Source organism: Rhea americana, unplaced genomic scaffold, assembly GCF_003343005.1.
Source record: "Rhea americana isolate MKP2758 unplaced genomic scaffold, rheAme1 scaffold_209, whole genome shotgun sequence".
Lineage (NCBI taxonomy): Eukaryota > Metazoa > Chordata > Aves > Rheiformes > Rheidae > Rhea > Rhea americana.
The window spans coordinates 54833-68266 of record NW_028186249.1 but is presented as its reverse complement, the minus strand read 5'-3'; the positions used below and the strand labels follow the sequence as shown (position 1 = coordinate 68266).

At 47.6% G+C, this 13434-nt stretch overlaps 1 protein-coding gene across 1 annotated transcript in view; it reads left to right on the top strand.

Annotated features, from left to right (window-relative positions):
* The window catches only part of LOC146596156 (aryl hydrocarbon receptor-like), a 51040-nt gene extending 38123 nt beyond the window's left edge, over nucleotides 1–12917 (top strand). The window contains exons 5-11 of the mRNA XM_085304379.1: nucleotides 718–841; nucleotides 1266–1396; nucleotides 3155–3357; nucleotides 3493–3602; nucleotides 7009–7150; nucleotides 8013–9645; nucleotides 10977–12917. Of these exons, the coding sequence (XP_085160505.1) occupies nucleotides 718–841; nucleotides 1266–1396; nucleotides 3155–3357; nucleotides 3493–3602; nucleotides 7009–7150; nucleotides 8013–9645; nucleotides 10977–11132 (2499 nt within the window). The 3' untranslated portion in view covers nucleotides 11133–12917. The remainder of the gene's footprint in view (nucleotides 1–717; nucleotides 842–1265; nucleotides 1397–3154; nucleotides 3358–3492; nucleotides 3603–7008; nucleotides 7151–8012; nucleotides 9646–10976) is intronic.
* Nucleotides 12918–13434: the final 517 nt, after the last annotated feature.

The following is a 13434-nucleotide window of genomic DNA, read 5'->3' as shown; positions in this document are numbered from 1 at the left end:
TTGTGAATTCATGCTGACTACTCCTGATCACCTTCTTATCCTTCACATGCTTGGAAATGCTGTCCAGGATGAGCTGTTCCCAGGATCATTTTAATTTAGCCAGGTTAAGGTCTGCTAGTAGGACAGTAAGTGGTCTAGCTGCAGTCCTGGATGGTAAGCTCATGTGGTGTTTGATGTGGTATCATTTTCTCTAGCACAGTCATCAAGGAAGGGTATGCCTCTGCTGTGGATGTCCTCTAAGAAGCATGCCATGGTGCCCTTGACTTTACAAAAGACTCTCTTCTTTTTAGGGGCTATCTTATCCATAGGGCTTAATTCTGTGCAATAGCTCCTCCGGGCAGCTCTCTGTCATGCTAGTAGCCCACAGGTTCATTCAGGGAAAGCAGCACTATGCGAAGGGAGGAAATGTAGCAGAAGGCACCCTCTCCTGGGGAGCTGTATTGCTGCTGGTGGTGGTTCTTTAGGACAGAGTGAGGCAGATCTGACCCAACATGGTCAAAAGGTCCTTAGATCCAGGCATGCTCTCTGTTCCCACCAGCATCACTGGGATCAGATCCAGTGAAAAGTGTCAAACCTTGTTCCATCAGGGACCTAGCTGAGCACAGAGGAAATCGAGTGAGATGTGGCAAGCAACACAGAGGTTTGTTCCCAGCCAGGCCACGAAAACTAGCATCTGGGAACAGGCCACAGAATTCGTATGTTACTTCTTTCCTTTAGACAGATGTCATGCACCGGAGTGTATTCCAGCTGATACACAGTGAGGACCAGCAGGAATTCAGGCGCAACCTCCACTGGGCCCTCAATCCACCTCACACTGCTGAGGGTGAACCCTCTTCTGAAGGTAAGCACAGGCTGGGACCCGGGTATCCAGGCTGACATAAGATGTTCCTCAGCAGAATCCTGCCCTGCTGCAAGCAGCAAAGATTTTGATTATTTCTTTGCATGTGGCTGTCACCGTGACAGCAAGGACATGTCCTAACATAGGAGAGCAAAGSCACAACATGCATCCTTGGAGTGGAGATGGTCTACATGTCCACTGCTGTGTTGTATGCTACAGAACCCAGAACCCATCTATTGCTTAAATGGGGCCCAAATCTGTGGCTCAGGCTACAGAGTCCTCCAACAAGCTATGGGTTTTCTGTTGCTGTGCTTTGCAGTCTGCTGCAGCTGTTGACACTGACTGTGTAAATGCTGCTGAGTACCTCCAACCTTTGCTGGGGACTGCCTGCTTTTGGCTCCTCTCTCTCTCTGTTTCTCTCCTATAGGGGAGAAGAGTCTTGGCTCTTCTGCTGTCACCTACAAGCCTGATCAGATGCCACCAGAAAACTCTGCCTTCCTCGAAAGGAGCTTTGTGTGCCGGTTTCGCTGCCTCCTGGATAATTCATCTGGCTTCCTGGTGAATACAGATCTACACTGCCACCTCCATACTAGGATGGGTGCAGGCTTGCCCTTAGGTGTCCATGCCGCAGTGTAAGAGTTGACCTAGAAGACCCAGAGCTCTTCTCTGCTGTATACGGCATCTACCTACCTAAACAATAAGTCTTTTCCACTGTTCTTCATATATTTGGTTTGTGTATACAGCCTTGTTGCGCAGGTTTTGTTCCTCTCTGCAGTGCTGGGCTGCAGGGCCTCCTGGAGCTGTCTCTGCCTGCAGYGTAGCCAGCTCTGAGTAATGTAACATGTGCTCTGCCCAAGCGAGCCCCTAATGACACCCCTTGGGCAGGCTGCTAGACTTGCTTGAGCACTAGGGAGGCTGATGTTGAACTCTGAAGCTTTCACTTGCACAGAAACCTTGAGTACAGCCCTACCATTGGGTGCTTGGCAGCTGACAGATGGAGAAAGGTTTTTCCTCAGAGGCTGTACATTATCTGGCTACAGAGTAACAAGGTGCTGCTGCTGACGCTCTTAGAGCCTGGGAGAGCTTGTTCCACAGTGACAATGAACTAGCCATGCTAAATATCAGTACACATCAAAACAGTGTTCAGTTTTAATCTGTGGYGAGGAATGCAACAGTAAGAAAGGCAAAGTTGCTCTGACCGTTTTTTCCGTCTGTCCAAAACTGAACAATAGAAAGAGTCTTAGTCCTTTGTGGGAGGCTTAAAGATGCTGAATCTTTACTAAACGTTTTTTCCCATGCAGTTTGTCAGGTTTTTATGTTGAATATATGTCTTCATATCAGATAGGCAGTGCTCATCCCTTCCTGCTGCTGCAAGTTAATGGGATTATCTTCATAATCTTAGAGGAAATAACCCTGTTTCTTTCTCCCTTTCTCATTCTACTTTGTGTTTGCAACTAAATATATAAAAAAAAAAAAAAAAGGTCTGGTTGTCCATTGTTTGGAAGCAATTCTATATTCTATGACCCTTGCTGGGGCTGTGATGTAGTTTTGTTAGAATAAAAAATAGGCCGTGCATTGCATGATGCACTGAACTAGAGCAACTGCAACATGTGCCTGCTTCTGCAGCTATTGTGTAGCTAAGCCCTGCACTGTCAGGCTTTGGCTACAGGAAAAGAGAGCGACAGGTTGCTGCCGTGGGAAGCTCAACTTAGCATTTCTTTAATTTTAGCAGCTTAATTTTAGCAGGGAGCAAGAAAGCCAAGACCTTTTTGAAATAGCAAAATAACCCCATTCCTCAAAGCCCAGGAGCTGAAATATGCTTTTGATTTGTTTGTGTCACTGTGCGTGTATTGAGAGTGCAAGTATGCAAAGAATTGGTGCCAACAAGCAATCTGAGATCAAAAGACGCCTAGTCTGGTGATTTTCTGCTGGAATACATCGCTACTTTTTTATGTTCCTCTTAAATAAACCCAACACTTGCTTGGATCATGGCCTTCACCGCATTGCTGGTGCTCACATAATGGGATTATGCAGGCTGTGTGTCTGAATTCACCTAGGAATGGTGGAGCTGCAAGGAAGAATATTCCTGGAGCACAGGTAAGTAGGCCCTACAGTGTTACTGTGTCAGGAGTTGGTTCAGGACATGTGTATCTCCTCTCTGTACTGCCATGGAGATTCACTACTACTGGTGGAGAGCTAGTATCCCCTGCGAGTTATTTGCATCAACTTTCCAGTGAGATGGCTTGCTTTCCTTGCAGTTTTCTTCCCTCTCTTTTCAGTTTAATGTGTGATACTGAACTTTTCTTCTCTTTCAAGGCTTTAAACCTTCAAGGCAGGCTGAAATTCCTTCATGGGCAGAACAAAAGGTCCAAAGATGGGTCTCCATTGCCAGCCCAGCTTGCCCTCTTTGTTATCTCCACCCCGTTGCAGCCCCCATCTATTCTGGAGATCAGAACCAGGAACACAGTCTTCAGGACAAAGCACAAGCTGGACTTTACCCCCTTGGCGTGTGATGCCAAGTAAGTAACAAAGCTGATTTGAGGAGGGAACATGCTGTGGTGCTGTGTGTTTCCTGACATTGGTTCGTGCTGTGTCTGTGTGATATCCCACTTGTGCTCTGCCTCTGATCATGGTGTTTTCTCACTCTCCCACAGGGGGGAGATCATTTTGGGCTACACTGAGGCCGAACTGCGGATGTATGGCACTGGTTACCAGTTCATCCATGCTGCTGACATGCTGTATTGTGCAGAGAACCATGTCAGAAGTAAGGCTTCCTTTCCTTGTCCCTGGTGCTCACCTCTGAGGTTGATAGGTGGGCTTGGACTATGGTAGCTCCTTCTGCTGTCCTGTCAAGCAAGGCAGCTTCTTGCCAGTTGCATATTATGTTTTATGCCTTGCCGTGATACTCCTGTTGTGGGGAGCTTGAGGTGACGCTGCAGGACTATGGTTATTGGCCTGAGGTGACAATGACTCCACTTTGTCAGCAAGCCACAGTGTGATATGTTGTGAGGTGTATTTAGCCAGGATGGTGGTGTATTTGCATATGCCAGTCAGGGCAGGCTAATGCTGTGAAACCCCTGCCTATTCACAGTTCCCTTCCCTGCCTGGCCTGATTTTTTCCATCCAACTATATTGACCTAGTCCTTATACCAGGATCAGGATAGTCACTGCCTAGACCCACACTAGCCATGACTTGGGAAGGTTTGAGATATGGATGCCTTTGACAGCCTTGATAAAGAATATATTGACAGCTGTGTTATGTGATCCCACAGGGATGTGTTCTCCATTCAGTTTTGCCTCCTTCTGACTGAGCAGGAAAACAGAAGAGAGGCACAGCCTCTAGCGTCTTATGGGCCTGGTCGGCACTTGGTAATTCAGACACTCTAGCTCTGTTACATCGCCCAGCATTCTGAAGCATCCCAACCTGTGTTTATCCATACAAACCTGTTGTCTGTTGGACAAGGGTGTCTTTGCAGGCCTGGCCCAAAATGAGAGACAGATAACAAATGCTTCAAAGTAGCTGAGTCCAAGAAAGTATGATCCTGTACCTACTCAGGACACATGCTGGCCTTGGGAAGAGCCTGAATTAACACATTTCTAACCTCTAAAATGAGCTTTAGTATAGTATATCTTCTGTGAGAGAAGATGTTCAACAAATGATTCTTAAGCCTAGAGGAGCTGTCTGAGGGTCCTTAAAATCATAGAATCATAGAATCAGTAAGGTTGGAAGGGACCTCTGAAGATCATCTAGTCCAACCTCCCTGCTCAGCAGGGTCACTTAGAGCGTGGTAGACAGGGTAGCATCCAGGCGGGCCTTGAATATCTCCAGAGAAGGAGACTGCACAACCTCTCTGGACAACCTATTCAAGTGCTCTGTCACTCTCACAGGGAAGAAATTCCCCCTCACATTCAGGYGGAACTTCCTGTGGTTCAATTTCTGCCCATTGCCTCTTGTCCCGTCACACGGGGCAACTGAAAAGACTTTGTCCTCGTCCCCTTGACACCCTCCCTTCAGGTACTTAGACACATTGATAAGATCCCCCCTCAATCTTCTCTTCTCCAGGCTAAAGAGGCCTAGCTCTCGCAGCTATTCCTCAGAGGGCAGGTGCTCCAGCCCTCTGATCATTTTTGTAGCCCTACGCTGAACTCCATGTCTCTTTTGTACTGGGGAGCCCAGAACTGGACACAGTACTCGAGATGTGGCCTCAGCAGGACTGAGTAGAGCGGCAGGATCACCTCCCTCGACCTGCTGCAACACTCTTCCTAATGCACCCCAGGATACCACTGGCCTTCTTGGCCACAAGGGCACATTAGTGGCTTGTGCTCAACCTGTCATCCACGAGCACTGCCAGGTCTTTCTCTGTAGCGCTGCTCTCCAGAAGGTCAGCCCCCAGCTTGTACTGGTGCCTCGGGTTATTTTTCCCTACGTGCAGGTCTCTGCACTTGCCCTTGTTGAGCCTCATGAGGTTCCTCTCCGGCCAGCTCTCCAGCCGGTCCCGGTCTCTCTGCATGGCAGCACAGCCCTCAGAGGTATCAGCCACTCCTCCCAGCTTGGTATCATCGGCAAACTTGCTGAGGAGGCACACTGTCCCTTTGTGCAGGTCATTGATGAAGAAGCTGGACAGGATGGGACCCTGTACTGAGCCCTGGGGAGCTCCACTAGCCACAGGCCTCCAACTAGACTCCACGCCACTGATGACAACCCTCTGAGCTCTGCCTTTCAGCCAGTTCTCAGTCCACCTCACAGTCCACTCRTCTAACACACACCTCCTGGGCTTATGCAGGAGGATGTTCTGGGAGCCAGTGTCAAAAGCCTTGCGGAAGTCAAGGTACACAGTGTCCACTGCTCTCCCCTCACCTACCCAGCCAGTCATGCCATCAGAGAAGGCTAGCAGATTGGTTAAGCACGCTTTGCCCGTGGTGACTCCATGCTGACTACTCCTGATCACCTTCTTCTCCTCCATATGCTTGGAAATGACAACCAAAATGAACTGTTCCATCCCCTTTCCAGGGCAGGAGGTGAGGCTGACCAGCCTGTAGTTGCCTGGGTCCTCCTTCTTGCCCTTCTTGAAGACTAGAGTGACATTGTCTTTCTTCTGGTCCTCAGACACCTCTCCAGTTCTCCAGGACCTTTCAAAGATGATGGAGAGTGGCTTGGCAATAACATCTGCCAGCTGCCTCAGTACCCGTGGGCACCTGCCCACATTGGGTAGGGTGTTTAGATGTACAAGACCATGTTCTTTTGCTTTGCATGGTTAAAGTGTCACRTGTGCAACTGCAGGACATTGTGGAAGTCAACAGTTTTAAGCCTGTTGCAGGTTTATGGGTATTTGTGGATGCCAAACAGTTAAAAAGGCTGCTCTGGATACACTTTGGCAGCAGTTTGCATGTAAAGCACTAGTGGTTGGAAGGGCATCCCAGGGAAAGGTGTATCTCTGCAGTGTCTTATTCGCCACATAGCAGCAGAGGGACGAGGTGGTCTGGCCCAGTCAGTTTGAGGGATCCTCAGTTTCTGTGAGACCACATGGAAACTGACACATAGCAAGGATTGCCTGTTTGAAATGCAGACTCTAATAAAGCATGCTTTGTGCTGCCTTTTCCCTAGTCTCAGTTTCCCTCCTCCTTTTCCCTCCTATAACCAACCCAGGCTGTGCCTGCAGCCAGTGTAGGAAATCAGCAGGTCACTGCTGATATTTGTACTGACTTCTACAAGCAATAAATCTGCCCTTATGTCTTCCAGTCGATCCCCTGTCTCACTCCATATCATTTTATCCTGTGGTTCAGGCCAGCAAATTCATGCCTCAAGTGTTTCTTTGCTCAGAATATGCTCCTAGTGTGTAAAGCTGACTCCAGTTGAGTGGAGGAACTTCCTGTTTGGATATCTTTATTATCCATCCCTTTGAAAGCCTGAGCAGCTGCCTATTCTACCTGCCTGTGGGAGGGGAAGATGTCAGAAAAGGTGACATTTAGGATATACTCCTTGTGGAGAGAGCACCATGCTGGCAATTGCCTGGGCAGGGAGTTTTGCCCAAGTGCAATGGGTCTGTCTGTTGGAGGATTCACATGTTTGTAGGGCTGGAGCCTTGGAAACAGCTGCATCTCTCAAATCAGCCCCTGCCTCCTGTGATGTGCTGCACAGGCCTTGCCAGATGTTTGTTTTCTCCTGTCAGTGATGAAAACCGGCGAGAGCGGCCTGACAGTCTTCCGCCTCCTGACGAAGGACAACCGGTGGAAGTGGGTGCAGGCCAACGCACGGCTTGTCTACAGGAACGGCAAACCTGAGTATATTATTGCTACACAGAGACCACTTGTGTGAGTGCTGACTGGGTCAGCCCTAGCTGGGATGGGGTGAATAGACCTTTTCCATAAGTGTGGACTCTGGGATAAAACAAACAGGGCAGGATGTTCAGTTCTTCATCACTTCTTGCATCTTTTAAAGGAGCAGTCATAAGACATTGTGCTGTTGTTCATCCTCATTCCCCTCTGCAAGGCATCTGCAAGTAAGACAGAGTGCTCAGTGGTGCCCGACAGCTCATATGCTCTGCTCTGGTGTCTGGGCACCAGTCCAGACTTACCCTGGAGAGACTGGTGACTTCTCTCCAGCTGCTGTAGGGACACATCACACTCAGTTGCTTTAGAAGTTCTCAAATGTGATACTGATCTTGCTCTGCTGCTGCTGCAGGGGGTGGGTGGGAGAGCAGGACTGACACCTGGAGTCTGAAAAATGGGTTTATGTGTGCTCTTTGACTCTGACTTAAGACTGGGCAGTCCCTGCCCAGACGTGAGCTCTTTCAAGGCTTAGCCTGCAGCAGTGCTCTGGCTTGTGTCCCTGGTGAAGATCCAGTCTGTTACCAACTCCCACAACCTGCTCACGTGGGAGCAGAAACAACAGAGACCTCAAATGTGTTTACAGTTTCACAGCAACCCAACATCTTTGTCCTAAGAGGATGACTGCATCATAGATGAATACCGCAAAGGGGTGACTTTTGTCCAGCCAAATTCTATTATCCTCACTTACATTACAAATGTGTGTGTGTGTATGGTTCCCCTCAGTGTGTACAGGCTAGTAACAGCAAAAGAGTCTTGGGTTACTGGGATCACAGTGACCCTTTGTAGGAAGTAGCTAGCAGTGTGTATGCACATACCATACCTAATTCTTCYTCCTTCTGTGCAGAGATGAAGAAGGAGGAGAGCACCTCAGAAAACGGTCTATGCATCTTCCCTTTACCTTTGCTACAGGAGAGGCACTCTTATACCAAACCATTCACCCTCTCCCAGGCTTCCCTGATCCTTTCCAGAGCAAAGAGAAGAATAACAAGTCCAAGAAGACCTCCCACAGCAATGGAGAGTGCTCCCAGAAGGATAATGTAGACCCCAGTTCTCTGCTGGGCACTATAATGCAACAGGATGAGGCAGTGTACATCTCCCATCCAGCTCCCACACACTCCGTCAACAGCAGTTTCTTGAACCACTTGGGGGATGTGCCTTTGTGGGGTGCACAAAGAGAGCCCTGGAGTACTGTCACTGCCCCAATTTCCTCATGGGATTATAGCCTCACGCAGGAGCTGATGGATTTGCAGGAGGATGACCCTCTTTTGACCACCTTGGACTCCCTCTCAATTAGCAGTGATGAGAGCTGTTCCAGAAGTGAGCTGTCCAGTGCACTGGAGAGTCTTGGTTTAAATGTCAAAGACTTAGAGCTCCTGCTATTGGATGAGAAAATGGTGATGGTTGATATGGACCCTGATCACTCCCTGTCCCTCAACAACTTCCTAACCAACAATGAGATTCTCTCCTACATCCATGAGTCTCTAATGAACAATTATGAGGGGGGACAACAGGTCTGGCCCTTGCTGGACACAACCCAGAGTCTGAATGAAGGCTTCAGTATGTACCAGGCCCATGTGGAGGACAAGGGCATTTCCCAACAAATGCAGCAGTTTGGAGTTGCCCAGGGCCAGGCAGCTACTCCATCACTGAAACAGCCCCTCCACACTACACTGGGGCAGCTATCCTCATTGCTGCTGAAGCCATTAGAGGAAGAGAAACAGCTGTCTGATGGCTTGCAGTGGAGGCCAGCTGGGGAAGAGGGCCTGCTCCACTTCTTCCAGCTCACACAGGGCACTCAATGGTCCAAAGCTTCCAGTTTGGGCCTGCAGGGCTCACCTATGGGAGTTCCATGCCCACAGGAGCCACACAGGGCTCAGCAGCTAGAGAGTGAATTCCCAGCTATGCATTTCATCCAAGAAGGTGCTCTTCAGCCATCTTCYCTTCACAGTCAGGACCTGGGATGTTTGGGACTGCCAAGCCGGCTGAAACACAAGGCCAGCCAACATTTGCTGATGAATGGGTTGTGTGGCCACAACCCCACCTTCTCTCCACACTTCCTCCCTGGCAGCAGCAATAGCCCGTGGCAGGACTATGTTTCTCCACTCCTGGGGTCCCCAGCTCAGCCTGATTACTATAGCGTTGACCAAGACTTGAACCCCCAGTGCCAGGGCTGCTCAAGTCCAGTGGATGGGCCCACTGTGTCAACAGTACACTTTAACCTGAAAGGATTATCCAGCATGGAAACTGTGGACAGTAGGGGGTCCCAGGAAGAGATGATTCCATGCTCTGTTTTTTTCCCTTCTTCTTCATGCCAGCTTATTTCCAAGAAACAGCCAAGCTCTGTTCCCTCAGCATCCCAACACCCTTTCCAGAATTTGTCTGCAGAGCACTTTGAGAGCATTAGCAGGACACTGGAAACTCCCATGAATTCCTATGGGATGCACAGCTCCTTGTTGAGCCAGGAGAGCGGACTCAAGGTAAGGAACTTACTCTGCTCTTGAGCTCAGTGTTTTCTTTGCTGAGATTTCTTGGAGATGTTAGCCCARGAAGGGCATGTGCTGCCTGATTGCTAGACAGCAATTGCCTTGCTTTATGGCCAGAGAGGAAGACTTTAGGAGCTTTTCTTTGTGCCGAGAGTTGCAGAGCAAAAAATAATGAGCATAAACTCTTCCCTTTAGGAGGTGACTTTCTATGTGTCTGGTTTCTATATGATTTGTTTAGCTGTCCTTTCTATATATGGAGTGATTCCAGCCATGCACTGATATGCTCAGTGGGGTGGTACAAAGCACATGTGAGATGAAGAAACTGCTGTGTCCTGTTTTACAGGCACAGAGATGAGATCAACCAGCAGATTTCAAGTGTCTCAGTATTCCCAGATAAGATCCATTAAGACCCTGCTGAGTCATTTAGGTGTTCTCATACATGAGAGTGCCCCCCTCCAGCCTATGCAGAGCACTTATCTAGACCTCTGTCAATCCCATTAGGCTGCTGCTAATTCTCAGGCATTGCAGGGCAAGTTCTGCAGCATGAGATCTGAGCACAGTGGCACCCTTCGGGGCTGTTATCACAAATGACTGTCTTGGCATCACAGCCAACAGCCAAGACTAGGGCTGTATGGGGAGGGCATATGGTTTGAAAACCACTTGGCCCTGCTGGAGGCCCAAGAGCATAAGGACTTCTAGTCTGGAGCTGATAGCATGGTGAGCCAGTCTAGATCTCAGAGGAGCCTATCTTTTCAGTAATGCTTCCCTAGCCTGCAGCAGCATCAGCTGGGCAAAGATGCATAGTGTGTGGGGGTCCCAGTGTCCTGTCCTGCCTTCCTGTTTACCTACCTCTCCTGCCCTGATGAGTACTGTCCCCACAGTAGCTTGTTCCTCATTGATGGGCATCTCTTATTGCTAGAAGGGTGCCTTGCTGTCTCACAGGAGTCTTTTATATTAGCCTCTGGTTCATAAAATACTGTCAAAGCATCTCCTGCTCCTTCCTAAAGGCCAGATTCTGCTGTCTGTACCTCGGACTCTTGCCTCCTCTATATTCTCCAACTAGTTATACTAGGTGCCTTCTGGGTATCTTGAAGGGCTTGACTCCATTCCTGCCTGGGGTTCAGTAGCTTGTAGGACTAGTGAAGAAAAGCCCTGATACATCCATCGCATGGTGATAGGGCAGGGAACAGACTCACAGCCCCTCCTTGCCAGTCTGCTTTGGTCACCAGGCAAATTAATACAGGCAAAATACCACAAAAAAGCCTAACTGCTTTCTTTCTCTCTCTCCCTCCCTCTCTCTGTCTCTCTCTCCCTCTCTCTTTTAGCCTGAAAACAACTATATTTTGTCCAATGCTCATGTAGGATTCTCTGGAGACTGCCTGGTGCCGAGGGGGAGGTCTGCTCCCTCCAGCAAGCTCCACTCTTGCACGGAAGTGCTTCCAGATCACCATCATACATCCAACAGAGACTTTTATCTTTAGGAGAGGAATATTAGATGGGATAAAACAGAATATGGGGAAGAAGCTGTTTTTAACTTACAGATAATGGATTCCTTCCCTTCTCCTGGTCATCTGTGTCCTGCCATTGCTCTCAATGATGTCAGTTGCTTTGGCTTGGCTGGCTTGTTTCTTATTTTTTATCAACCTCTTGCAATACTGACCCTGCAGAGCAGGGAAGAAGGGAGGCTATGTGTGCCAGACTGTACATCTCACAGAGATGTCCCCAACTTGAGAACTGAGGTTACCATTATGGCAGGCAGCAGGGCTGAAGAGTAGCACTTCCCTGTGGCATGGATGTGTGGAGACAGCAAACCTCTCTGCAGTGGGGGTCAGCCAGCACATGCAGCATCTTTTTTAATGCAATTATCTTGTAACATCTGAGAGTTTGGTCAGRTTTTACCCATTAGAGGACCCCAAACTTCAGGGCATATTTTTCATATGCTGTCTCTCATTCCACCCCAACCCCCTCATTCCCTTCAACCCCCCAGCAAGTCTACTCTTCCTATCTATGCATCTTACAGCAAAAGGAGGGTCAACTTTGAAATATTTTCACCTAGTTTATTGACTTTTATGGTTGTAGCTGTCTTTTAAATGGCATTTAGAGACTAACTGTTGCTCTGGTAAGAAAAAGGATTGCTTTCTAACACCAACCAAGACACCTTGTTGAAGATGTGATATTAATATGACAAGTTTTACGCTTTGCTGAGAAATCAGAGAGCTCTCTGTTGCATCAATTTTTGCAGTTCTGTCATTAAGTGAAAGTATATTTAGTGCATTTTATCAGGCTTTTTGAAACACTGGCTGCATTCATTACTGTTGCTTCACTCCCACAGTTCATTCCCTGACGGTGTTTATGCAAAGCAGCCCTTGCCTCTATGACAGATGGATGTCTGCTTTCTGCTAATGCCTGGACAAAGCTAACATCCTGTAGCTTCACTGAAGCTTTCTGATGAGCAAATATTTACAGGCATGGCTCCCAAAACCTCCAAGAGTTGTGTGTAGAAAAAAGACAGGGGAGGTTTTAAGCTATGGTATTAACTTTCCTGCCAGCCTAGCCCAGGCATCATTAGCTATAGCAGAGACCACATTGTATGGATAATGCCTATTTTAAAAAGAAATCTGAACCCTGACTTCTATTCTCATGTTGCACTGCTCCTTTCCTATCCAGATTTCTGTGTGTGACCCACACCTTCCCATTTATTAGGATCTAGATTAAATGTCCTATGGTAAATGTCCTGAATCACAGTTTTGCTGTACCCTGTGCTCAGGGTGGCATGATAACCAATTTTTCTCTGGGCTGACAGGAGTCTAGACCTCTCCCGCTGTTCAGGTAGTTCTTTCTCAAACCTTAGGAGCAAACTGGCATATAAACCATACCTTATATCTGTGCCTAAAAAGATTGCAGAAACGTAGTGGAGTTGATGCTAACCTAAGAAGAAGATTCAGATTTACTGTACAAAGGAAAGTTTTTCGCAAGATAGAGAAAATAAGTATGAAGTTACTTAATTTTAATTACTGACATAGTGATATTTTCCCATAGAAAAGAAATACAGCCCATACATATGTATATAATATGAGTTGACAGATATATTTTTATGCCACTCCAGTGAAGAAGAAAATCTCATATCTTAGCAAAGCATTAAATTAGTATGCTATGAGATGAGACAAATAGACTATTCAAAGAAACAGAAATATGTCTGCTCTTTAAGAAACCTGACAAAGATACATCCCTCTTCCTTGTGTATTCAGCCTTGATTTCATGTTAACTTTCCATCCTTTTTTTTTTTTTTTTTTAATAAAAGGCTTTGAACCTCAGCCTTTGTGATCTCCCTTTCTGCTTGCGTCTCTCTCTCTTTCTTTAGCATGTAAGGATTGGCCTTTTTCAGCTCTGGGACCCAGATCATGCCATAATCATGTGATATGCCAGCCCTCAGTATACTCCAGCACTACTGTTAAATTCCAAATCTTTCACATTCTTTCCTATAGTGGCAGAGCTTTCCACTGTCAGTTTACTGTGTGAACCCTTTTGTAACACTTCCATCTTCACTTGCACTTAAAACAGAAAACATTGAAATAGATGTATTTGAGCAAGACTCTCCCAAACAGAGAGGGGAGGTCATCTTGCCATGCTACTTTCCTAGGCTTTCTAATGTCCCCTTGCAGGTGCACTGCAGAACCTGTGTCTGCTCACCCTGCAGTGTCACTATATCTGCCAAAGAAACCCCCCTCCATAGTTGCCCAGGCTGTGGCTCTTGCCAGGCCTCCTAGAAGCAAGCTGAGACCA